This window comes from Delphinapterus leucas, chromosome 18, assembly GCF_059928025.1.
Source record: "Delphinapterus leucas isolate spDelLeu-1000000601 "Yukka" chromosome 18, BTC_Dleu_Yukka2, whole genome shotgun sequence".
In the NCBI taxonomy this organism is placed as follows: Eukaryota; Metazoa; Chordata; class Mammalia; order Artiodactyla; family Monodontidae; genus Delphinapterus; species Delphinapterus leucas.
The window spans coordinates 46,681,150-46,706,364 of NC_143146.1; the positions used below are offsets into that span (position 1 = coordinate 46,681,150).

At 37.2% G+C, this 25,215-nt stretch overlaps 1 protein-coding gene across 2 annotated transcripts in view; it reads left to right on the forward strand.

The window, feature by feature from the left end:
* The window catches only part of DIAPH3 (diaphanous related formin 3), a 550,258-nt gene that overhangs the window by 203,845 nt on the left and 321,198 nt on the right, over positions 1-25,215 (forward strand). For both annotated transcript variants that reach the window (XM_022561162.3, XM_030762514.2), the window contains 2 exons: positions 110-433; positions 1,161-1,275. In XM_022561162.3, the coding sequence (XP_022416870.2) occupies positions 110-433; positions 1,161-1,275 (439 nt within the window). The remainder of the gene's footprint in view (positions 1-109; positions 434-1,160; positions 1,276-25,215) is intronic.

Genomic DNA, 25,215 nt, shown 5'->3' on the forward strand with positions numbered 1-25,215 from the left:
ATTCAGTTGTTTTTGGTTTAAAACAATACCTTATTTTTGAGAAAAGTGTACTTTAATGTGTTTTATAGAGAGTTCTTTGTCATATTTCTTCTTTTTCTTTCCCCTATAGTTCGGTGCCTTGCCACCGGGTACCTATTTGCCTTCTTCAAAAGAAAATGGAACTGGCCACGCAGCACTTCCTCCACCGCAGCCACTGCCCTCTTGTGGAGGCTTGCCCCCTCCCCCCCCACCTGCACCCCCTCCCCCCCCACCTGCACCCCCTCCCCTTCCAGGAATGCCCATGCCATTTGGTGGTGGTCCTGTGCCTCCACCACCTCCCCTGGGATTTCTCTGTGGACGAACCTCTCCCCCACCACCAACCCTGCCTTTTGGGTTAAAACCAAAGAAAGAATTTAAACCGGAGACCAGCATGAGAAGATTGAATTGGTTAAAGGTAAAACAGAAATAAATAGAGAAATAATACTGTTACCTAGATTAAAACTTAAATATAATTGTATTTAGTTTCCAATGGGATCCCTATTCAAAATGACATTAAATAAACAGGCATTATTTTAAATAAAAATGTTGAGTCAAAGCCCTTTGCTATTGACTAAAGCTCTCTGGTTTATAAATTGGGTAGGAATTGATGTTAGTTGTTACAATGGGATTTGATTGTAATTAAATTGCCAATTCAACATTATTGTGGTTATACTCTGTATTTTGAAGTGTTTTTCAAAAGTACCAAAAAAATAGTATTCTTAGGACCTTTTTTATATTGATAGCTATTGGGAAAAGTATTCCTACTTGTCAGAAGTGGATAGTTAGTCGAGACATAGGAATTCTGAATCCTGCAGAATGATGGTTCCATGGTCACATAAATTGAGCATTGCTAAAGACTAGGAGAAGTATAATTGAGAAGAAACAAACTTCATTTCATTCAACTTCAAATTCCCAACTATTTGAGAGCGGAACCTTTTATTTTTTTTTTCTCCCTAATAACACATTAACTTCCTGCAGAACTTGTATTTCATTGAACATACTTTGGGAAAAAAATCTTACAGAGATTACTTCATACACATCTGCTGGCAGCTCTGGGGCACTGGGTGTATACATGGTGATTGGGTGTGGGGGACAGATGAAGCACTCAACTGTGTGTGAATCTGTCTTCTCTCTGGCTGCAGATCAGACCTCAAGAAATGACTGAAGACTGTTTCTGGGTAAAAGCAAATGAAAATAAGTATGAAAATGTGGATTTGCTTTGTAAACTTGAGAATATGTTTTGTTGCCAACCAAAAGGTAAGTTTAATATCTTGGTTATTTGTTACTCTTAGTATTTTAATATTGTAACTTTTTATATGCTTACCTTTAGAAAGTATTATTTGTGTCATATAAATGGTATTTTTTTATGTTACTAATGGATAAATGAATAATCCAATGAATAATCTGAAGTTAATTTTTTATATAGAGTATCAACTGAACAATTTTTAAAACACAAATGATTTAATACAAAACTTAAAAAAATTTCTTTATAATACCTTCTTTGAAGATATTCTAAATTAGACTTTCGTAAAGGAGGGTATTTTCAGAGAAAATTTTGGTGTGAAAATTCCCTGTAGTCAATGAGAAATAGAAAAATGAAAACAAAATATAAGTCTTCCTCTAGTCAGAATTTTCCCACCCTTTAATGTTACAGTGACTATCACATAATTAATTAGTATGACTCACATGGGATAGAAATATCAAATTTATAGAGCATCTTGAAAATTAGTTTGAAATAGAGTCTATGAGTAGATTATAACATCTTTTCATTAAATGCAATGGAATTCATTTTCAAAAGCCATCACAGATAGCTTTTACCTGTGCAGTGTGATTTTTCTCCTTTTAACAATTATATTTAGGAATTACTCTTGTCTGAAATTTTATTTTTTTCTCATCCAGTGTCATGGGCCTACCACTTATGTTTCAGGGCTGATATGCACATATACTGTTCAGTTCATTTTTAAGTAACACATTTTAGGTTTGTAGTACAAGGCACTTAGGTCAGTCATTATCTTTTTTTGTTTGTTTTAATTATTTTTTAAAATTATTAGTTCTTTAATTTTTGGCTGCGTTGGGTCTTCTTTGCTGTGCGCGGGCTTTTCTCCATCTGGATGGAGATGGGAAGGCTTGGTATAGACAGAAGAATTGATTTCTTAAAGTGCCCACTGTGTACTAGGCACCATGCTAGATGCTTTATATACGTGATTTAACTTGATCATCACAGCAACCAAGGGATGTTGGCAGATAGCAAAAAAATCATTTCTTTCCTTTGAAATGCTTTCTAAAATATAAATTAAAAACTTAAAATAATTGTAAGTTAGAAACTCTAAAAGGTAATTGTAAATTAGATTTCTAGAATTTGTGTTAAATCCAAAGCCTTTATCAGATATTTTGGAACACGATTGGTCTTGACCAAAATAGTAAAAATGATATATTTTGATCTTTGAAAACCAGGGGCATTTTCTTAGCAAGCTTACCATAGGAAAACTTGTGAAGTAAGCAGATCTTAATTTTATCTTTTGATTATGGAGAATCAAAATTTTCTTTGAATAAGATTAGTGCACTCTTCAGGCAATCAGGGAAAATATATGGCAGTTAAAATGTGTATTTACATGTAAAACTTCAGAATTTCAGATTTCATAATCTGGAATTGATTAGTTTTCCCTCTGCTTTTCTAGTAGGTAGAAAGGGTGGTACCTAAAAGCTATTTAAGTAATTCTGGGATCCAGCTTCTCTATTTTTTTTCCCTCTTTACTCTGATTACTTTCTTAATTAATGAGGCTCAAAAGGGAAACTTGTTAGCATGTCTTTAATTTAGCTGTAGTGTTAGCCCTAAATGAAATAATTGGACCTTTAAAAAATTCTTGTCATCTAACTTTAGTCTTACGATTTAAGGTTGAAAAAAATCAACATATTTGCTCAATCTAATACTAGTTGTAAAGGTTAAGGTGAGGAAATAATGATCCTTTTCTGAATATTCCATATTATCAGTGCCTCTCTGGATTGGTGCATGCATCCACACTGCCCTGAATCTCTCCTTGGTTTGACTTAGAGGCTGGCAGAGGCTGTGACTTCTTTTCTCTCAGCTTAAATGCTGCTTCCTCTTTTCTGGGACAGTAGATGATATTTCCATGATCAACAGAAAGATAGGGAAGCCCAGGGTTGTAACGCGGGGCAGTGCCAGCATTTCACAATGCCAACAGGTGGCGAGCTGAGAAGGTGACTATTTTTGGTTCGGATTTTAAAGAATAATTCCTAGAAAGCATTATTTGAGGAGCCTTAAGTGTTCTTTTTGGCATTATTAGTATTTCATTAGAAAAGGCTATTCATTGCTGCTTTCAGAAAGACAGGATTTCAGTAGATATTTTATAGGAAAGGTCAGAAAGGAAGGTAAGAGAAAGGTGCTTAGAAAACTTGGACAAGACAGAGGGCTGGTGGATAGGTTGCTCCTTGTCTCTTTATTCGTGGCCTGGCTGCGAATATTTGCCTGTTTCACGTGACACCAAAGGTTACTTTGAATCAATTTTGTCATTTCTGCAGAATTCAAAATTAAACCTATTATTCATTGTTGAGTTCCAGGTAGAAATATAGTTGCTCTCCACTCTCTAGCAGGCAGGGGGAGATAGAGGCACGGGCTGCTAGTTGATTGTCATCATTGGCTTGCATCACAACTTGGCAGGGAAGGACAAAGAATTCAGATTACTGAAGAGTTGTGGATTTTTAGAGAAAAGATTTTTTTAAACTATTTTTTTAATTGAAGTACCTGTTTGGACTAAGAACCAAGGCTCTTTCTCTGACATAGTTGAATGTTCCATTCCAGGCATTTTAAATGGTAGATGCCAATCTTTGTGCTTCCTAAGCATTTGAAATTGGCAGAAAGGAAAAAGAAAGAAAGGAACTGAATCCAATAATTTAAAAAGAACCTTGGGATTTTCTCTCATGTTCTTTATTTTTTGTCCTAAGTATGACTATTTATTTTGCACTGCTTTAGGTTTATGAGACATTTAGGTTAAGATTGTTGGGTTTCAGAGGTCTCATAACCTGGGAGTTAGAAGAGGAAGAGGAACTAATAATCCCTATTGAGTACCTGTGGTATACCAGCCCTGAGCTGGGTCTTCATGTGACTTTGTTTAAACTTTACCACATCTCTGCTGAGGTTTTTCTCTTGGTCTACGATTGCAAAACAGTTCTAACTCCCCACAATAGCACCCTGCCCCACTGACTCATAGATGGAGCAAGATGTTCTTGGTAAGCGAGTTGGACATTCCCTCTTAACTCATGTTGCCCTTTATTATATTTCTTCCTTTTTTTCCAGTTAGATTTTACTTACTTTGCTTTCTAAACTAATCCCCTCCCTGTGACTTTTATAGCATTGCTTCAATGAAGCGTGCCTTGTGTCATACCTTTTTTTTTTTTTTTTTTTTTTGCGGAGCACAGGCTCCGGACGCGCAGGCTCAGTGGCCATGGCTCACGGGCCTAGCAGCTCCGCGGCACGTGTGATCTTCCCGGACCGGGGCACGAACCCGTGTCCCCTGCATCGGCAGGTGGACTCGCAACCGCTGCGCCACCAGGGAAGCCCCCTTGTGTAATATCTTAAGGAGTACGGAAACCCCCCTCTAAGCCATTTCCTATGAAATCAACATTTTTTTTTCTGATTCAGTAGTATCATTTTCTTTTTTGTACTTTATTTCCCTATTAAGTATCTCACTTTGTTTTCCTTGCTTCTCTCCATCCTAAACTTTTGAGATACATCTTAGCTTTCCATAGTTTAGATTCTTTTGAAAATAACATGTAGACATTTTTCCTGATCATCTTTTTCTTTTATTTTTCTCATCTGCCTCTTTAATTTCTTCTGCTTTTTCTCTTTATCCTATTTGGCTACCATTGTTCAAGTCGACAAGTATTTACAGGGGACACGTTGAATGTGAGGCCTTGTGTTTAGCACTGGGGACACTGTGGTGAGGGGCCCTGTACTCATGTTACTCTGTGGCCTTGGTGAAGCGCAGTCAAGTTCGCAGGTGAAGTCTTAAGAACAAGGAGTGGGACAACCAGTACTGATCTTGATTGTAGAAAAGACTGCCGTGTTTTACTGTCTCTGGCTTCTGTTAAGACTTAACAAGGTTATAAAAGAACATTGTTTGTATATCTCTCAGAAATTTAATCACAATGTTCATATACTATATTGAACATTTGGTATCATCAAAATAATGCTAATGACCTGCATATTTTTTACCAGAGTGGAAGCATCTGTTGGTTAATTTTTACAGGCTGTTGGAAAATGGATTAACGTATACTAACGGGTTATTGGTGTTGGATTTATCGACTAAAATTAATATTAATTACTTTCATTATTCACAAACTGTTAATAGGGATTAAAGGGCTCTCTGAAAGTATATGAATAGTCTAATTCTCATAGACTGATTTATTATGAAAATGTGATTCCACAATTGTTAGCTTTCTGAAGTAATCAAATTTTATAACAGGTGCATCATATTTGCCAGATAGGGCCAATAAACTGGTTTATAAATAATTTCTCAACTGAACAGTTATGGCATATGGAAACAGTTAATGGATTATGTACTTAAAAACAAATCAAGCTTCGATTTCTGACATCATAGTTCAGTGGACAAAGTATTGGGGTAGGGAGTGATAAACCATGGAGTATCCCAGTGACTTGGCTGTGTTCAGTTTGTTGCTTTGTATCTGAAACACAATTTATTCCTCTGTATGAACCAAAGTGTATAAAAAATCCCGAACTACCTCAGAAGCCTACATTAAGGTGAACAATATAATTTATAACAGAAGTATGGTTCTTGAGAGCATGTTAATATAGAGATGATGCCAAAATGAATGTAACATATCTTCAACATCTTAAAGGTTTCTGAAAAGACATTTGACAAACACTAGTTTGGGAAGATTGGGGAGGAAGTCAGTGGCAAATTAAATATTTCTCTAGGGATTTATTTTGGTTCTTGTCTGTGGCTGAATCTGGAAAGAACTTAAGGAAATTATGAGATAGGTCAGGAATGTCTTGCTTGTTTTACCATTAGAGAGTATCTCATTGTTACCAATTATATTCTCTGTTGGGTTGCAAAAGAAACAGAAATTTATTCTGAAAGCTTTAGAGAAATAAAACCTATAGAGAGAGCGTAAAGAAAGGGGTTATTTAGGTTGGAGCCACAGGCAACTTTCAAGTCCACAAAATGCTTCAGTTACACACTTAGTTACCCAGCATATCTTTGGCATGGTGTGATAGAAGGTTTAAAGGTCCCTGTAAATAGGCATGTTTCTTATATATTGTACTGATGCTATAAACAGAAAAGGAGGAGGCTTGGACTTGTATGTATTGTATTGGGGGGGGTATGCCCATAAACATGGCTTTTTTTCTTCTCCTTTTTTCTATTCTCTTTTTTTCTTCTTCCACTGGAGAAAAGAATGGTATTAGGGCACTGGATTCAACTAGTGTCTAGTGGTAGATTGGGGGATGCTGTCTCCCTTCCGTATTACAAGTAGCTCATCATGGTATTTTAATTCTGGTAGCAGTTTTCAGTGGTGCGCCTGTAGCTGTCAAACCTTAACAAAATTGTAAGGTCATTACATGCCATTGTCATCACTTAGGATTTTGTCTCTTAGGATTTCTCTTCCATTTCCTGCATTTCCTTCTTCTGTCTTCTTCCCCATTTACCCTGGCATCTCTTGTTGCCCTCTGATTGCTCAAAGTGCATTTTTCGACTGCCTTGTCTGCAGTATGTTCTATCACTCAGGACTCCCACTCATAGTTAGTGCACACCATTGTTCTTCTGAAAATATAAATGAGGCTCCTCCTTCTGAATGTGCTATTTTAATCTTAAAGTAGTATTTTGTAAATCTGGCCATTCACTTCCTCTCTTCTCTACTCTCTCTGACCCCCATGCCCTCCTCCACACACACCACTTGCCAGGCTTGGAAGAGAGAGAATCACATGGAGTTAGCACTGTACCTGGATCCATCCCTGGAGCACAAGGAGGGAGTGGGATCGTGGTAGGAGAGTCATAAGGTGATAAGCGCTTCTTGCTGTATTCCATGCTATAGGAATTCTATATTAAATAAACAGTGTAGTAAATTCTTTTGTAACAGAAAAAAAAACTTTCTGTGTAAATAACTTTATTGTAATTTTATAACTTTGAATTTCATAACTTAGGTTTGGAGGTGATTATATATTCATGTGTTTAGGTAAGCTGGGTGTTGTTGTTGTTGTTTTCTTGGTCCCTCAAGGTTAGGTCATTTGGGCATATGCTCTGATACCTTGGACATGTTCTGTGTTTACCACAAGCTTTCATGGCTGTCATGGCATCTGAGGAGAATGCCAGTTTAGAGACCTTTGCTTATCACAGCTCTGACTTGTCTGAGTAGGTGTCTGTGCCTTAAAAGAATGGGTATTTCAAAGTCAGACACACACTACACCAGGAGTTCTTAACTTGAGGCCTATGAACTTGGCTAAGAAAAAAAAAATTTAGCATCATCACTTTCATTAACCTCTAACTGAAATTTAGTTTTTCCTTCAATGATAAATATAGGCAACAAACGCAGCAGTACCTATGTCGTTTCTACCTGTAAGGTTCATACGTACTTTCATATCACATGAGAATTGCTTCAGGTACATTGAAATATCATTGAAACTCATCACTACTTCAAAATTAGAGTAGTTATTAGACCTGCAGCTAGACCTTGTTACTTAAGGCATTAATAAAGAAGCATATTTTGTCTGTTGGGTCCTCCAGGAAGCAGATGCTGAGATGTTGACGTGCAGGAGGGCTTTTTTAAGGGGCAAGGGATGGGTAATGTATGTGAAAGGTAAAGGCAGTTGAGAGCAGGACTAGGCAGGAAGAACCTGGGACTATGATGCAAATCTGAGAAATTTTCTCAGCCACTGCAGCTGGGAGGGAGTGCTGGAGCCCAGAATGCCTGTCAGAGGAGTCCCAGGTTGGGCCATGATGGCCAGGCCTGGTTAGTTCTGCCGTGCTCAGTCCTTGGCTGGGGCTCCAAAACTGAGGAGGGTCCTGAGGGTGCTCATGGCTTGGAGCCTGTCAGCTAAGTGTGTTCCTTTGTAACCGAGTGGAAAGTTCTTTCCTAAAGGGAGATCTGAGCAGTCCATCTCCATGGTTGCCATACATGTTTGTTACCAGTCCATAAACAGTGCATTTTAATAACTGCGTTCGAGAACAATTTGCTTCCTTTGAAATCTTATGTATTTAAATTACACATTTAAAAATTATTCTGAGAAGGGGTCCACTTCTCTGATTGCCGATGGGGCTCCATGGCAAAAAAGGTTAAGGACCCTGCTGCAGCATGTAGAGGTGGGAGTGAGGTGGAGGTCAGGGGCCTCGCCTCAACTGCTGCCTATTCACAGGTATGTGGTTTTTGGGTTTGTTTGTTTTGTAATTTAAAGGGCTAGTGTGTTATTTGTAATGAGATATTTTATCCAGCTTAGAATAAGTTTTTATGGTGGTTCCAACATCTGGCCATCCATTTTTTAAATCCATGTTAACAGGCCATAATGCATTTGTTAATAAAAGCATATATCAAAAATGGGAAAAAAAATAGAAAACTTATTCCCTAATTAGACAGTAACAAAACAACAGTATTAATAATGTGTCTTTCTTTTTAGCAGTTATGTTTACTTCATTTATATCATTTTATTTGCTCCTCAAAACAATTCTGCAAAGGACCCCAGGCAAATGTTGTATACATTTTATCAGTAAGAAAAAATTGTGCTCTTCAAGTGAAGTTCAGCTAAAAGGAGCCGCCACTGTGAATGGAATACAGATCTGAGTCTAAAGCCATTGCTCCTTCTGCTATGCCATGCTGCTTCTCTGATTAAAAGAAATCCTATTATGTTTTATTTAAAGTGCTCTTCTTTGATTTAAAATAATTTTCCTCTCATCTCCTGCCACCTTACCACTGCCCCACAGCAGTTCATCCTCATCCCACAATTTATATTAAAGGCTTTAAAAACCTGCCGTTTTTTATTAAGACCATCTTTCATCATTTGGTACCTCTCTTTACTTCTGTAAGTATTTGAACTGTAAATACTAACATCACGCTGTGGAGTCTGCAGAAGTGAGACACTGTGGAATCCACCTACAAGTGTGCGACCCCAGCCCTTACAGCTGTAGGTCTTTCCTCTCTAAAATGGGGGAGATAAGATCCAGCTCATAAGTTTATTGTGAGGATTATATGATGAATATTTTAAAACATATTTTGCAATGCCCAGTTCATTGTAGCAGCAGTTGTGCCTCGTGGGCTCTAGAGTGCAGGCTCAGTAGTTGTGGCGCACGGGCTTAGTTGCTCCGTGGCATGTGGGGTCTTCCCGGACCAGGCCTCAAACCCTTGTCCCCTTCACTGGCAGGTGGATTCTTAACCACTGTGCCACCAGGGAAGTCCCTGGCCTTATTTCCAAATGAAGCTTTCTAAACCACGAAACTGCTCTGTTAATGGACCTATGTTAATAGCCACTTAGGAAGACTTTTAGAATACTGGTCTATACCTCTTGTTTCTTTCATTTTTGTGTACATCTTAACTGTCAAATGCTTTATTAAGTTTCTGTAGAGAAGGATCTGTTGAATCAGGAATAAATGTAAAGACCTGTTTGGGATTTTATTTCCCTCTTTTTTTAAAAGTTTTTCTGTGATTTTTTTTTTTTTTTCAGTTTATGTCGTTAATGGAGCTGGTGCCCATTAATGGAGCTGGTGTGCAATTTCATGAACTTTAAAAATTTAACTTTGTTTTTCTTGGTGTGATTCTGTTTTAGAGCATTGAGCTGATGATTCGAGAGTGATCTTGGAAAGCTCATTCATTTCTTTATAAAACCTTACTGGATCGTGTTAATAATTCTTTTTTTTTTTTTTTTTTGCTGTACGTGGGCCTCTCACTGTTGTGGCCTCTCCCGTTGCAGAGCACAGGCTCCAGACTCGCAGGCTCAGCGGCCATGGCTCACGGGCCCAGCCGCTCCACGGCACGTGGTATCTTCCTGGACCGGGGCACAAACCCGCATCCCCTGCATCGGCAGGCTGACTCTCAACCACTGTGCCACCAGGGAAGCCCAATAATTCATTATTTTTGACACTTATTTACAGTTTCAACCTAACGAGGATGGTACGGACAGCTTAATGTCATTGTGGAACTGGGGCACATTAAGGCGTAGGGAACCTTTAGTTGATAGGCAAATAAGAGTACCAAGTAGAGCTGATGGCCTAAATTCCCCCCAGGGTTTGCAGGAAGAATGATAACTGTTCATTTTCTTCGTTTCATAGAGTGTTAGCATGATGTTCACAGGAGTGATAATTTCTCAAGAATAGGTTACTCCTCCAGCTCTGTGATGTAAGCTAAAGAAATTATTTAGGTTAACTGTATACAATTGTATTTTATACATATGGTTTAGCCTAACTCTTGTTTCCTAAACTGGTGACAAATTAAGGAAATACATGAACAGATGTCTGGAACTTAATTGAAAATGGGTGTTGGTATTTCTTCTTCTCTGACAGCCTGTCTAGTAATAGATAGGGGAGGCAAAACTCTTGAAGTGAAAAGTGTTTATCTCAGAATGACTCACAGCCCCCAAATCTAAGATTGGATGATGAACTTAGAAACTTACATGCTGCATTAGTGTATGTAAATCGATCTTTTCTGGTGACTCTGTGAGAAAGTTTGCCTGTGGGAGACAGTACCCAGTTAAAAGTGATTTAAAAGGGAAGTCTGGTGGTTGGTAGTCCCAGAGTTAGTAAATTCAGTATCCCAGTGATGTCAGGACTCTAGATTGGCTTCTCATCTGTTTTCCTCTCTTTCCCTCCAGTTTCAGCATAGTTTAGCTGGCAAAGGTGGGAGGAATTATTATGCTCACAGGTGGGGCTTTGTCTTAGTTTTTTATTGCTGCTCTAACAAATTACTCCAAATTTAGCAGCTTAAATAATGCAAATTTACCATCTTACAGTTCTGTAGGTTAGTCTCACTGGGTTAAAATCAAGGGCTATGTTCTGGAGGCTCTCAGGAGAATCTGTCCCTTGCCTTTTCCAGCTTCCACAGGCTGCCCACATTCCTCAGTCTGTGGCCTCCTTCTAGATTCTTCAAAACCAGCAGCAGTGAGCTGAGTCTTCCCCACCTGATTTCCTTGAGTACATGCTTCTCAGATTCTAACCTATGTCAGGAGAGGTTCTTTAAAGACTCATGTGATTAAATTGGGCCCATCTGGATCATCCAGGAGACTCTCCTAATCTTAGGGTCTTTAACCTTAACCACACTGGCAAAGTTCCCTTTTCCATGTAAGGTAAGATATTCACAGACTCCAAGGATTAGGACGTGGACACTTCTGACAGAGGACGGGGTTTGGGATAACTGGATGCCATAAAATTGCAGCATTTCACAAGGTACTTGGCCCTGTTGATTCCGCTCATTAAAATTATGCCAGTCTCCTTTAGCCCTGCATTCCCTTTATAGGAATGTCATTTTTGGGTCCTGGGGCATTTTGGCTTAACTGTTTAAATCATTTGTTCTGTTCACTAAATGTTTATTGAGATTTGGATCTTTACTAATCACATCAACATATGTTTTTGTTACCACACGCAGCCAAGTGCCTTTCCGGAGTTTTAGGAAAAATCCTCATATCATGTCTAAGTGCCAGGAATGATTTTTCCTCTTCTTTATTTAAATATACTATATTAAATTAATGTGAAAAGGTATCACAGCCTACTGTATATTTTCCAGTTTGTAATGTATACTATTAATTTCATTTTTTCTAAGATGTTAGTAAATTCTGTATATATGTTTTTACTTAATTTTTTTTTTTCCAAGCCAGAAATACCCTTCAAAAAGCTAGAACCACTGGTATTTAAAAACAAATTGGTTCTTGACTTTCACTTGTTACTATGTAAGGAAGAAAGAAAGACTGGTTCTAATTTAGAAAAAGAAATGTGTTATATTTTATACATTATAAACTTGTGGGAGATGACTGTTTCTATATTGCCTTGTTGAAAACTTAATTCCCTCACCTTAAAGTTTAATTATATTTTAAAATACAGATTGTTACTCTTGTTTTACAATGCTTCACAACATATTTTTATCTGTTCATGTTTATTATATTTATGTAATATTTATATAATATTTATATAATAGGGACTTCTGGAAGAGGGACCTTTTCCTAGTCCAAATATTACTCAGACCTAATACGAACATACAGTTTCATTACAGGCTGGGAAATGTTATTATAATTGCATATTTCACTGGATAATTTAAATACAATATATAAAAAGTTTATTTTAATTGGAAAAATTTCACCACTGAGGGATATCACATTTATCAAAAGATCTAATACAACCACATTTCACACAAAGTAAGCAATTTATTTTAATTTAATTGTTGGCTCAGTTACTTGCCAGTCTACTCTTCTGTCATCGTATTGTCTGAGACTTTTTCCTCCTGAAGCAGGGCTCTTCTCCTTTCTTTAATCTTCTTTTCTTTTTCAATTAGAGAACCAATTATTTTTGAGGGTTTCACAGGTCACAATGGGATAGTTTGGCGTTCTTGGTCCCGTTAGTGTAAGATTCAACCCAGAAGCGTTGAAATAGCCAGTGGGATAATTGTGTTTGTTTTTAAATGATGGACATTAGTTTTTAGAGCTTTTAAGTTTTTGTTTAAAAATTATCCTTTTTCTGAATAATACTTTTTAATTTCCCCAAGTTTTATTTAACTTCATTTAAAATCTTATCTATCTGTAAAAGTGAATATGACTTTTTAAAATTGACCAGTCATTTGTATTTCCATTAAACTTAAGCAGATTTATCTGCTTTTAATACCAATAGCAAGGAAAACAGCAGTTTGTATCAACTTCAGTGTGGTAACAGTACTTTTGTAATAGAATTTACTCTATATGTGTGTATACATACATATATGTATATATACACATATATGTATATATCTGAAAGAATACTGTTCTGTAGACTAGGCAATCCAAAAATGACTAATCAGTGGATTACTGGTTTTTTCTTTTTTAGCTATCATTTTTCCTCAGCAGGATTGTTGAGTGCAGAGAATGAAACTGACATGATGGTCCCATGCCCACTTTTGTATCTCTGAGGTGTGCTTTGTCAAAAGAGCCATTTTTGTCAGTGTGTTCTTGATGAATAAGCATAACCTACAATCTCAGTAAATCAAAATTTCTCATTATTCTTGATTATTCTAGAGTTATAAGAAGGCCAGAACAGCTGGTGGAAGCAAACAAGAATGAGAGAAAGGAACTGACTTACAAAGTAAAGGAGAAGTGGGCGCTTGCTCAGCTCCTAACTGGGCCCGGTCTTCACATTATAAGAGTTAGTGTGAGAAGCTGTTGCCTGGAGAAGTTAAAAATCTAATCCTCAAGGTCGCATCATTAGAAAGAAGTTGAAAGTCAAGGGTTTACTTCTTAACTTCATGCCTCATGTTCATTCCTCTCTCTCCTGTTGGGACACTAGAGAAAGGGAGGGAGGGAAAGGCGTGGGAGCATGTTGCGGGGAGCCTGGGTGGAAGTCGATACGCATCGGTGTGGAAATGACCTTGAGACCAGCTACCGTGACTAACAGTTCAGCATAATGACGTATCTTCTGTTTTGGTCCTTTAAACTTTAGAAGCCATGATAGCCATTTCACTCATTATGTACTTTCTTCAAATCTTTTTTTTTGTGTTGTTTTCTCATAGTCTTTCTGTTTTTAAGACAGTAATATAAACTGTCTTCAGATTTATCGTCGCTACAGGTCTCCCACATGTGCATTCATTCTAAGGGATTAAAAGAAAAAAGACCTTCCCTGTCTGGCATTTGTAGCCTTCTGCATTCAGGTCCAAATTGTATTTTTAGCTGTATACTTCTTGCTATTTTTCTATTCTACACACCATTCTCCGGTAAATTTGGTCTACTTTTTCCATTAAATTTGGCCATGCATTGCATTGCCTCTCTCTGTGTCATCACTTACTCTGAATGTTTTAATTTGCAGTCCCTACCCATTCTTTATCTCCTAGGAAAATTCCCCATGGGAGCCTCTGCTGCCTTGTTGCCGATGTGTCCTTCACCAGGTTAGCACTGGAGAGCCTGCCTGGCCTCCACCTCTGTGCAGCCGTCCCGTCTGCCGTTACGTGGGCCAGCCCTTTCTGCTGCGAGAGGGCTGAAGCTTTGGAAACCACTCTCACTCCTGCTCCTCTGCTTTCTCACTTCCTCTGCTACAACCTTCGTCTCAGTTCTTTCACTGCAGTCACACTGGAGAGCCTCTGTGATTCACCTCAGACATAACAGGTAGACTCCTGCCTTGGTCTCTTTCCTGCCTGGAACACTGTTATTCCAGGTGTCTGCTCGAGTCAGCCCCTTACCACCTCCAAGTCTTGATTTAAATGTCACCTTCTCAATGAGGCTCCTGTACTTACCCCCAGTTTAGTACTGCCACACTGCCTGTGTTCGCCCACAACCTCTCCAACCCAACTCTCCCTACCTTGTTTTTCTTTTTTTAAAATACCATTTATCACCTTCTAACATATTGTTTATTACTTATTTAGTAGGTATACATTTGTCTTTTTCTCTCTCTGCACCAATTGGAATTTAAACTCCTTTAGGAGAGGGATCTTTGTTTCGTCCTAAGTACCTAGGGAACTGCCTGGCATCTAGTGGGCACCAAATTAATGTTGGCTGAAATTAATGTTTTTTTACCCCTTTAAAGCAGAAATATAATAATTTCAACCTCCTCAAGCAAACTGTCTTTTTTCATTTTAAGCAAGTAGGAATTTTGGAAAGAGAGTAGAATTATTTAAATGATCTAGATTCCAATTAACTCTACCACTGATGACTTTAGCTCTAAGTGAATAACAGGCTAAATTAGGTAAAAAATTCAGAGAATAATGAAGGTGGTTGAGAGTGGGGTAAGTTCAGAATCTAGATGCTAAAATGCTTCACCCTTTTTTCCTGTTTTAGCAGCAAGAATCTGTATAAGAAGGAGGAAAAAGTTTAGGTAAATTCTGTTATTGTTGGATGGACCTTGATTTGATGTCTACAAACCCCAGGAATAACTGTTAGCAAACAGATTGTAACACATTTTATTGTTCTTAGTTTTTTTTTTCCTTAAAATTGCTCCTTTGTTGAGTATTGATTTTTTTATAGTTGTTGTTAATTGAGGTACAATTCACATTACATAAAATTAACCAAAGTATACAATTCAGTGGCATTTAGTACATGTGCCACCACCCCCTCTATCTAGTTACAGATGATTTGCATCAGTCCAAAGTAAAACCCTGTACCATTAACCAGTTTCTCCCCATTGTCTCTTCCCTCCAGCCCTGGCAACCACCAGTCTGTTTTCTGTCTCTGAATTGATCTAAGCTGGGTGTTTGATTTAGATGGGATCATGCCATATGTGGCCTTTTGTATCTGGCTTCTTTCAGCTATCAGTTTTGAGAATCGTCCACATTGTAACATATATCACTACTACGTTCCTTTTAATGGCTGCATAATATTCCCTTGTATGTATTATACCATGATTTGTTTATCCATTCTTTCTTTGATGGATTTGTGCTGTTTCCTCCTTTTGGCTATTGTGAATAGTGCTGCTCTGAACATTTTTGTACGTGTATTTGTTTGAGTACCTGATTTCAACCCTTTTGGGTTGATTTTTTTTGAGTGGAATTGCTGTATCCTATGGTAATTCTATGTTTAGTTTTTTGAGGAACTGCCAGCTGTTTTCCAAAGCAGCTGAATTACTTTATATCCCCACCAGCAACATACAGGGGTTCCAGTTTCTCTACACCCTTGCTAATATTTCTTTTTTTTTTTTTTTGATACAAATAATATTTAAATATAACAAGTTTATTGAGTGAAATGTGGTATAGGATTCAAAGGTATTATAACTGGGAAGCTTGCAATTTTACATGAAAGATAAATGTTTTATGGGTTATTCTGTATTATAACTGTAAAGTATTATATGTGTGTTAGTAATCAAGCAACAAAATATTACTTATGTTTTTATTAAAATTATGTAAAGATAATTCACTTAACTATTTAAACTGCTATAAAACTATTATGTTAGAGAAAATTTAGAAGTGGCTGAAAGAAAAAATACTACCCTAAACTCTACTACCTTACTTGAATTAATTATAGGATTTGACTGTATTTCCTTTTATCCTTTCAACATTTGTATATGCAGTATAATTTTTTGTTACTTTCATACATACTTTCTATGCTAAGTAGCTTTTATCATATCTTGACTGACCATATTACATCAAGTCATTATATCACAACTATTAGACATATTTAAAAATCTGTTGATTTACACTGGGGTAATTAGAAAAGACCTTATGAAGGAGGTAGCTTCACCTTGCTGACCCCATACATAATTCATTTCTTGGCTTATGTGTCATTTTCTTAGAGACATGCCTTCTCTAGCTTCCCAGATTAGGGTAGATCCCTTTGTAATTCAGTCCCACATTGCCCTTTGTTTTTCATTCATTACACTGGTTTGTGATTCAAGTAAAATTCATATCTGTTTGTTTATTTAATGTTTCTTTTCCTATTAGATTGTAATCTTTCCATGTGCAGATACATGTCTTCTCCCTACTGCATCCCCTTTACTCAGGCCAGTGTCTGATGTTAATTGTGCTTTATAAGCCAGTCGGATGGATGAGTGAATGAACACACAAGGAGAGGGAGCTGAAACTGTGAACATGTTTGCTGGGCACGTTTGGCAAATATGTGGGCTTGGAAGTTAAGAGTACTGATGGAGTGTACTTCAGTCTCTGTGGGGATGGGGAGATGGATGGGGCAATGATGAACCTGGAAGATGAACCTGGAAAGAGGTTCATGTCACTCATTTATATATATTAAGTTAATAATTTAAAATATTAAATATATTAAATTCTATCACAAAGGTTGGACTGTTTTGAATAAATGTATAACATGATATAATCTATGCTTTGGCATGAAAATTCAGTATCGAGCTGCTCTGTGACATAGAAAGTCCAGGGGCTGGAATATCAGTTAAGAGACTAATTTAATTACCAGGGGATTGGTGATGAAGTCCTGAATCTAGGATACTTCCATGGGAATGCATACATATGAGAGAGATTTGTGGATGTATAATCAACCAAGTTTAGATAATCATTAGCTGATGGACTTTGGAAAGAATTGTAGAACCATGGGGTAATTTAGGTTTATAGCATGAATTAGGCTGGTGTCTATAGATTCTAGGCTGAAGGCAAATGGGTTTTTATCCAGTTGACTTGAGATGCTGTTATGGATCTCCAGCATAGGGTGGCAAAGCTTTTCTATAAAAGGCGAAAGCGTAACTATTTTAGTCTTTGTGGGCTTATAGCTTCTGTCATACTTATGCCCCTGTGCTGTTGAGCCACAGACTCTATTTTAACTGTTGGTCATGGCTGTGTTCCAGTTAATAATTTGTTTACAAAACAAGTGGCAGATGGGCCTTAGCCCATGGGCCTATAGTTTGCTGACCCCTGGGTTATGTTACTGAGGTCTTATTTTAGATCATATTGAATATTATTAAAGCATAGTGGATCCCAATGTAGGTTATGTGATTTCCTTCAACAAGGATCACTAATTGGAAATAGGACTGCAGAAACGGACGTTGTATTTACTTAGGTTTTGTGATCCACCTCCCAGACATTTGTGGTTAAATGTCAAATAAGCAAGACGGAAAAGACATAGTAGGAGCTACCTTAAGAAGTTTGATCTGGAAATCTAAGGTGGGTGGTGAAAGAAATAAAGGCTGGTGGAGTGTCAGAGGGAAACTAGGTAGAACTACAGGGTTAGAGATTTTGTGAATGCTAAGAGCAGGTTTCTTGGACATGAGAAGAGTAGAAAACTGTGGAACATTAAGTGCTGTGTCTTGGAACGCAGTTAAGTCCCCTACATACAAACCTTAACGTTGTGAACTTTCAAAGATGTGAACGTGCATTTTGTTCCAGCAAGGAACCAGAACCTGTGCCATCAGTGTCAGGCGTGAGTGAAATTGCAGCTTGCCCTCTGTCTCCTATTGCTGATGATCCTTCAGCTCTACCATCTCCCACCTCCTCCCCCTCCTCCAGTCAGTAACTCTTCTTGCCTGTTAGCTCAATGCCAGCTCCTGTACGCCAGCTGTTGTACTGTACTACTGTACTTTTTAAGGTACTGTAAGATTAAAAATGTTTCATTTTTTGTGTTTGTTTTTTATATATTATTTGTGTGAAAAGTATTATAAACCTATTACAGTACAGTACTGTGAAGCCAATTGTGTTAGTTGGGTACCTAGGCCAGCTTTGTTGGACTTACGAACAAATTGGACTTATGAATGAGCTCTCGGAACGGAGCTCGTAGGGGACTTACTATAAAAACCTTGCAGAGATAGGTCTAATTCTAACAATCTTGCGGCCAGAATGTTAAAATGAAATAATGGAAATAGAAACAAGATTCTAATGCAGAAATTAACAGTGAAAACCTTCAGGTTTTGAATCAGACTGCCTGATTGGAATCCTGTCTCTGTTTTTTTTTTTTTCTGTTTGTTTGGGTTTTCTTTGACTTTGGATACATTTTCACTCTTTTTCAGATTAACTTCAATTTTCTCATTTGAAAAAGAAGGTTAATAGCTTCTTAAAGTATTATTAAGAGACTGTGTCTATTGAATACCTAGCATGATACCTGATTCACATTACTTCATAAATGGCAACTAATTTATCATTATCATATTAATTTCATTTTATTTGTATTGTATCATGGCAAAGAAGTAGAGTAGCTGTTGAAGCTTTTATTAATGGGACATTGGACTGGATATTCTCTAAGTTCCCTTCTATATCTAGGATTTCTTTTTTATTGATATCATTCCAGGTTTCTTCAGTGGTATTAATTTCTCTGAATTCACTTTTTTTTTTGCCGTACGCGGGCCCCTCACTGCTGTGGCCTTTCCTGTTGCGGAGCACAGGCTCCGGATGTGCAGGCTCAGTGGCCATGGCTCACGGGCCCAGCCGCTCCGCGTCATGTGGGATCTTCCCGGACTGGGTCACGAACCCGTGTCCCCTGCATTGGCAGGCGTACTCTCAACCACTGCGCCACCAGGGAAGCCCTGGATTCACATTTTTAAAGCATAGTATTTAGTCCCACTTTTTAAAATAAATAATAATCTTATGAGATTTATTACAAAACAATGTTATTAGAAAGATGTGAAACTCTTCCTTCCCTCTTGATAGTCTTTAACTTAGATCATAGTTTTAGATTATGTCAGATGGTACTGCATCAAAATTATTGCTTCTGTTAATGCAATGGTGCAGTAACTGGGGTCGATGGCTGCCACTGGTTTATTTCAAAACAGTAAAGTGTTAAAAGAACCAGACAGTGGGCCATGCAGAGTTAAAGTTAGGATCACTGTTTTTGCTAATGGCATTTTCTTAACTTTTTTTGAAAACTATTGAACATGAGCATATGAGTTTTTATACTAATTGTAATGCATTAGTGTACCCCATAATCTATGAGAGTGTTCACCTCTGCGCTCTGCCTGTCCAGCTGTTGTCTTGAACAATTATCAGCGAATTATTATTCTGGTATGAGCTGTGTCATGCTTGAAAGTGGTATGAAAAAAATGTTAATGAGTGTGCATGAATGTTGGTTGATGAAGGTTAAGTGGTTGCAGATATGCTCTCTGCATTCTTTCCTGTGAATGTTCAGACTGAGGCAATGGGTTCTGATGAGGGATTACAAACAAATGGTGCTGATTGACGGTTTTTGATTGAACATTATAGTGGTATATAAAGGCAGATTGTGTGTTTCAGCTGAACAATAGACACAGTGTTGTTGACCCCCAGTGCAGCACCACACTTCAGCCATCAGTTTTATTTTACAATTTCCATTTTTTTCTATTGTACTAGATTTTCACATTCTCTCATTTTATATTACACATTATTTTAAAGATGTGCCTGGCAGTGGTGGTGTCGTTTAACAAATTTTTCAAAATGTCTATTATGTACTTATGTTTTTTTAGACTAATAACTGCAATTTTAAGTATGATCAAATTATTTTATCCAGTAGCTGTTCATGTTGATAAGCCTGGGCCAATATTCCTCAGCAACATGTCCTTTCCTTTGTGTCTGTTTGCCTGTATTTTGTTATTTGTATACTAATTAAAATTAGCTGTGTATATATTCTTTTGGAATCTTTCGGGTTGATTTTTGCGAACATTGCATTTCATGTGCTATATATTGAACAAGAACTGTACTTTTTTTTTTTAAAGAAATGACAGTATAAGGAACAATATGAAGTAGTGTTGATAGGGCTTTTGTTTCCTCATCATTTTCTTCATTACTGATAAACTGGAACTTGGTGTTCCAACTGGAAACTATGCTTTGTAAAGTGTAAAACGTTATACAGATATTTGTTTTTAACCTTTTTAGCCGAAAGGACCACCCATAACGATCATAGTGCTTTGCATCTTGTAACAGAAAAAGTAGGAATGTTTGTTAAATAAACATTAACTGGTAAAGTTAATAGGATCTATAGTGATCATTTTATCATTTAATAGGTGAAAAATTTGATGGCTAAGCATAGTAGACTTAAAGCCTTTGCCAGTAGAACCGTCATTGGATGCATTTGGGTTATTTGTTGATCATTGAGAAGTATTTTCTTTCTTTTTTATATTCCCTATAATTCATTGCCTACTTAATGTAAGAGATTTTAATAATAACCCAGAAGGTTATTCTTAATTTTTTTATATAAGCATATTTTTAATGTGTAAAGCTTGCTTTTAAAATTTTAATTTATAGGTTTAAATAAAAATTAATTCATGATTATTATAGAAAATACTCATGCACACACCCTGAGTTCTGAAAGAAACAGGACAGGAATACCCACCCGTACCTCTTGGCACTTGTTCCCACATCTATTCTGCGGATCGATACTCCTCTGCAGAAGAGGGTCCTTCTTATCTCTAGCCCAGCAGCTTTGTGCTTAAGGACTATTTCTCCTCAGAGCTCTGTAATCCTTATTGTATTAAGTGCTTAAGTTTTCGTGCTCCTGTGGCTTTTTTTCTGTCAGTGAGTGAAATTGGATATACAAATCATACTCCCTCAGGGCTAGCTACTTCTTAATTCTATGACTAGGATTGCAGTTATCTGCCATCAGCAAGCAATGGCTCTGGTTTTGGTTATTGAATAAATCATGGCAAATCATACAGCTCAGTCGACCAGCCAGCTGACCAAACAACCAGTCAGCCAAACAACAAATAATATTGGATGTCTCCCCTATAAAAGGTACTGTGCTATCTCCTGAGATGCAGTGCTGAGCAAGACAGATACAGATCCTGCCTTCGTGTAGTGTATTTTCAAATGGAGAAGATAGAAAATGAATAGGTAGATAAAGAAAAATAACCATAGTTTTTGAATGTGCTCTGAAAGTAATGAGCAAGTTGTGATAGGTGCTGGATTGGAGAGGATGGTCATGGAAAGCCTCTGAGGTCATGACATTTAAATGGAGACTCAAAAAGAAGTAGGAATTTGCCAGGCAAGGGATCAAGGGACAAGATCTCCAGATGCAGGAAATCGCACGTTCAAAGTTCCTCAGGTTGGAAGAAAGAATCTGTAACCTAGGATCCATAAAGTTCAGTATGGCTTGGGCACATTATATGAAGTGGAAAATGGCAGGAGATGAAGTCTGAAGCCTGGACTGTTTGGAAAATCTGAGTTGTTCTGAAGGATGACTATGATTTTTGAAAGCAGGGAGGAAGGAGAACGCTGTTCCTGCAGAAGGAATGGTGGGGGCAGAGGAAGAACTGACACACTATTGAAATGCCTGCTAACTTAGGCATAGGAAGGTAGATGGTGATGATGATGGCATTGCTGGCCAGGTTGGGTGGTGGTGGTGCTACAAAGCTAGGAAGTGGCCTGCTACGAACCTAGAAAGATTGATGCTAACGGCAAGTTCTTTTTAGAAGCTTTGCCTCTCTTAAAAGAGGTGAAAAGGTCTATAGCCCCTTTATTTCTAACACACAGAAAAGTTTGGTTGAAACTAATTAGTTTTTGAGTCAACTCTGCATTAATAAATAAATATATTTAAATAAATAAACTATCAAAAATCCCATTGCATACAAATCATGGTGTCCATTGCTTTAGTTCTGCTTCCCTGTAAGGATTGGTTTCTCTTTTGTCTCAGAGATTCACGAGGAGTTCATGTATGATGATAATTCTTAAATTAAACCCTCCTGTTCTGCAGCTGCCTTAAGTGCAATAAGACTGGAAACAGCCGAAGCTCTTGCCCTTTGGATTTGTTTCTTACTCAACTTTCCTTCTACATTCTATAGAAAACTTATTCAGGACTATATTTTACTATATTGTGTGTATATACAAATTCATATATTTATATACAGAAAGCGACTATTTATGGGGGTGAGAGAAAATGAATGCATTCTAGTCCTGTCTATTCATCTTTTAAGGCCCACATCTGATACCCCTTGCTCCATGAAGATTTCCCTGATCAATCTGGCCACATGTTATTCTTTTTGCTTCTCTGAACCTCCATGCATCTTTTTCTTGATTGGCCTCATTTCTTTTAGTCATTCAAAATTTTACTAATTTTTCAATAAACTCTTTTTCTGGGCTTTTGATCGGTTATGTATCAAATGATGCTGACTTCTCTAAAACTTTCTACTTTATGTAAGTGATTGTATTATTCTATAATTTTATCTCTGCCCATCTTATTGCTCCAACTTTAACTAAAATTCTTTAAGGACAGGGACTGTTTTACTTTCCCAGTTCTTCTGTGGATAGCCTCTGTGCCTTCTGAGTGAGTGAGTGAGTGAGTGAAACTTAAGATTGTCTTTATAGTGGCAAAGGCATCCTTGGGGAGCTCCATACTGACAACCATTACAGGTCCAGTTGTTATCACTGCTCTGACAGGGCTGTCTGCCCTGGATGTCCTCTTCCAGGAAGTGGAGTATGGTACAGTGTGAATGGCCTAGAATCAAGCTGGATTCTAGTCTTGAATCTACCACTAGGTAGTTGTATGGCCTTAGAAAGGTTAGTTCTCCTGGCCTCAGTTACATATCAGTAAAATCAGAGTTAATTTTAGTTTAATATTTATAAGCTACCAAAATAAACTTTAAAAAATCTGTTTTATCCGGGTAGTAGAAGAACTGTGCTAATAGTGATAAATTGACCATACTTCTTTTTTTCATATAAGGGAATGAGATTATCACTTAGGCACAGTTAAAAGTAGACACAAAAAAGCTTATACACATAGGAAAAAATATATGTATAAGGATGTTCACTGTAATGACATTTTTGATACCAAAAGTTTAGAAACAACTTAAATACTCACCAATAAGGAAAATAGTTAAATTATGATATTGTTGAATTACGGTACCTAGGAGATATACTATGAAGCTGTTAAAAAGAATGTGGTCAATCCATAAATATGAATATAGAAAAATATTAAGGGTTTATTGCTTTGTGAAAAAAGTAAAATATAATATATGGTAAAAGCTAATTTGGTTAAAAAGAAAAAAAAAAACCTAAAATGTAGTTTGGTATGCACGTAATATACATCTGTTTGTGTTTATACTCATACCCATTTTATGTGTAGCCTTTTAGAAGACTACCAGTAGCAGTTTTTGTTACCAGTATCTATCATTACCAGTACTCATTATCTTTGGGGAATATTTATAGTAACGTGTAAAGGAACCTTCACTTTATGTACTTTTATACTGTTTGAATTGTTTTATAATGAATTTTAAAATTAATTTCTTTTTCCTAGAGAACAATTCCAGAATAATTTGGCAATTAGCTGGAATAGTATGTTCAGTCTTTTTTTTAAAAAAATTCTTATATATTTTATGTGTGTATTGTTTAACCAGAAGGTAAAAGGGTGACTTTGCCTTAGTCAATGTAAATGAATCCCCAGACTTGTACCAAGATATGTAAGTCATTTGTTTTATTTTTAAACAGTCACAGCTTAGGAATGACCTTAGGTTTCTGAAGTGGAAGAAATTTTTGTCAAGTATATTACATACACAAGGTTCCATTAATTCAGTAAACTGCATTCAGAAGGCAATATATTTGATAGTTAATTATTCCAAATGGTGCCAGTGATCAAAAGAGACACCCATTTGTAATACAGGGAATCTGTGTAATGGTTATTCGTGAAGAATGTTTGCTCACCTGTGAGGACAGAAGTAATTGATGAAGTGAAAAGTTGCATATATCTTCCTCAGGCTTAGAAGGAGCAGTTTGTGAAAAGCTGAGAAAGCATTGTGAGTATTCAAGTAACCTAGGAGGACTAAGTATTGGGATAAGATTTTAAATTTGATAATTTGAGGTCAAGTTTTATGTGTCAATAGAAAAGTATATTTTACATGTTACTTTCCTTTGGGGCATTTGTATGTACATATTGGGAAGAAATATTTTTTTGCAGGTCCTCTCACCGACTTAGTCTTTAAAGTTTAGAATATAATATTTACTGCTAGTATAAATTGTTTTCGTATTAGAATCGCAGGGGAATTTACATCCAGTGTGAATTTCTCAATCATTATTTGAGAAGTCTAATGTAGTAGAGCACATATTTCTGAAAATATGTCTACTGATGCTTTAGCACTTGCACGCCCCTGTTTACAGAGCAAGATACTCTTACAGGTGCCCTCACTGTCTAAATGTGTGGGCGCCATTCTTCTCCAGAGCTTGCCCTGTGTTGGTAAAAGGCCACTGAGAGACAGTCTGCTCTGAGGTTTCCAAACCCTCTTTGGTGTCTCCTTACTCCCCAGGCGTCTCCCCCAGCCCACTTCCATCTGTGGCAGGAGGAGGGGAACACACCCTCCACAGTTAGGTCTAAAATCTGATCCCCTACAAATTCTCCATTGGCCCAAGAAGGGTTTTTTTGTCTTCCCTGTGTCTAAGACTTCGTGCTTCCCTTACATTCTGCATCTTTCCTTTCCACTGCTCGTGGGATCCTGTCCTCAGTTTTATGTAATTAAAGGAAAATTCTGCAAATGCATTAAAATTTTTTTCCCTCTAAGTACTCAGTTCTTGCAATTGAACCACATGGCTTTCAAGACTTTTGTGTCACTGTGGATATTAACAGTAATCTAATTTTATACTCAGTGTTGAGGGATGACCTCTTATTCTAAGTGTTATCTTTACCCCAGAGGAAATAAATGCCATTGATCCTGAAATGGCAAGGCTGTGGGAAAA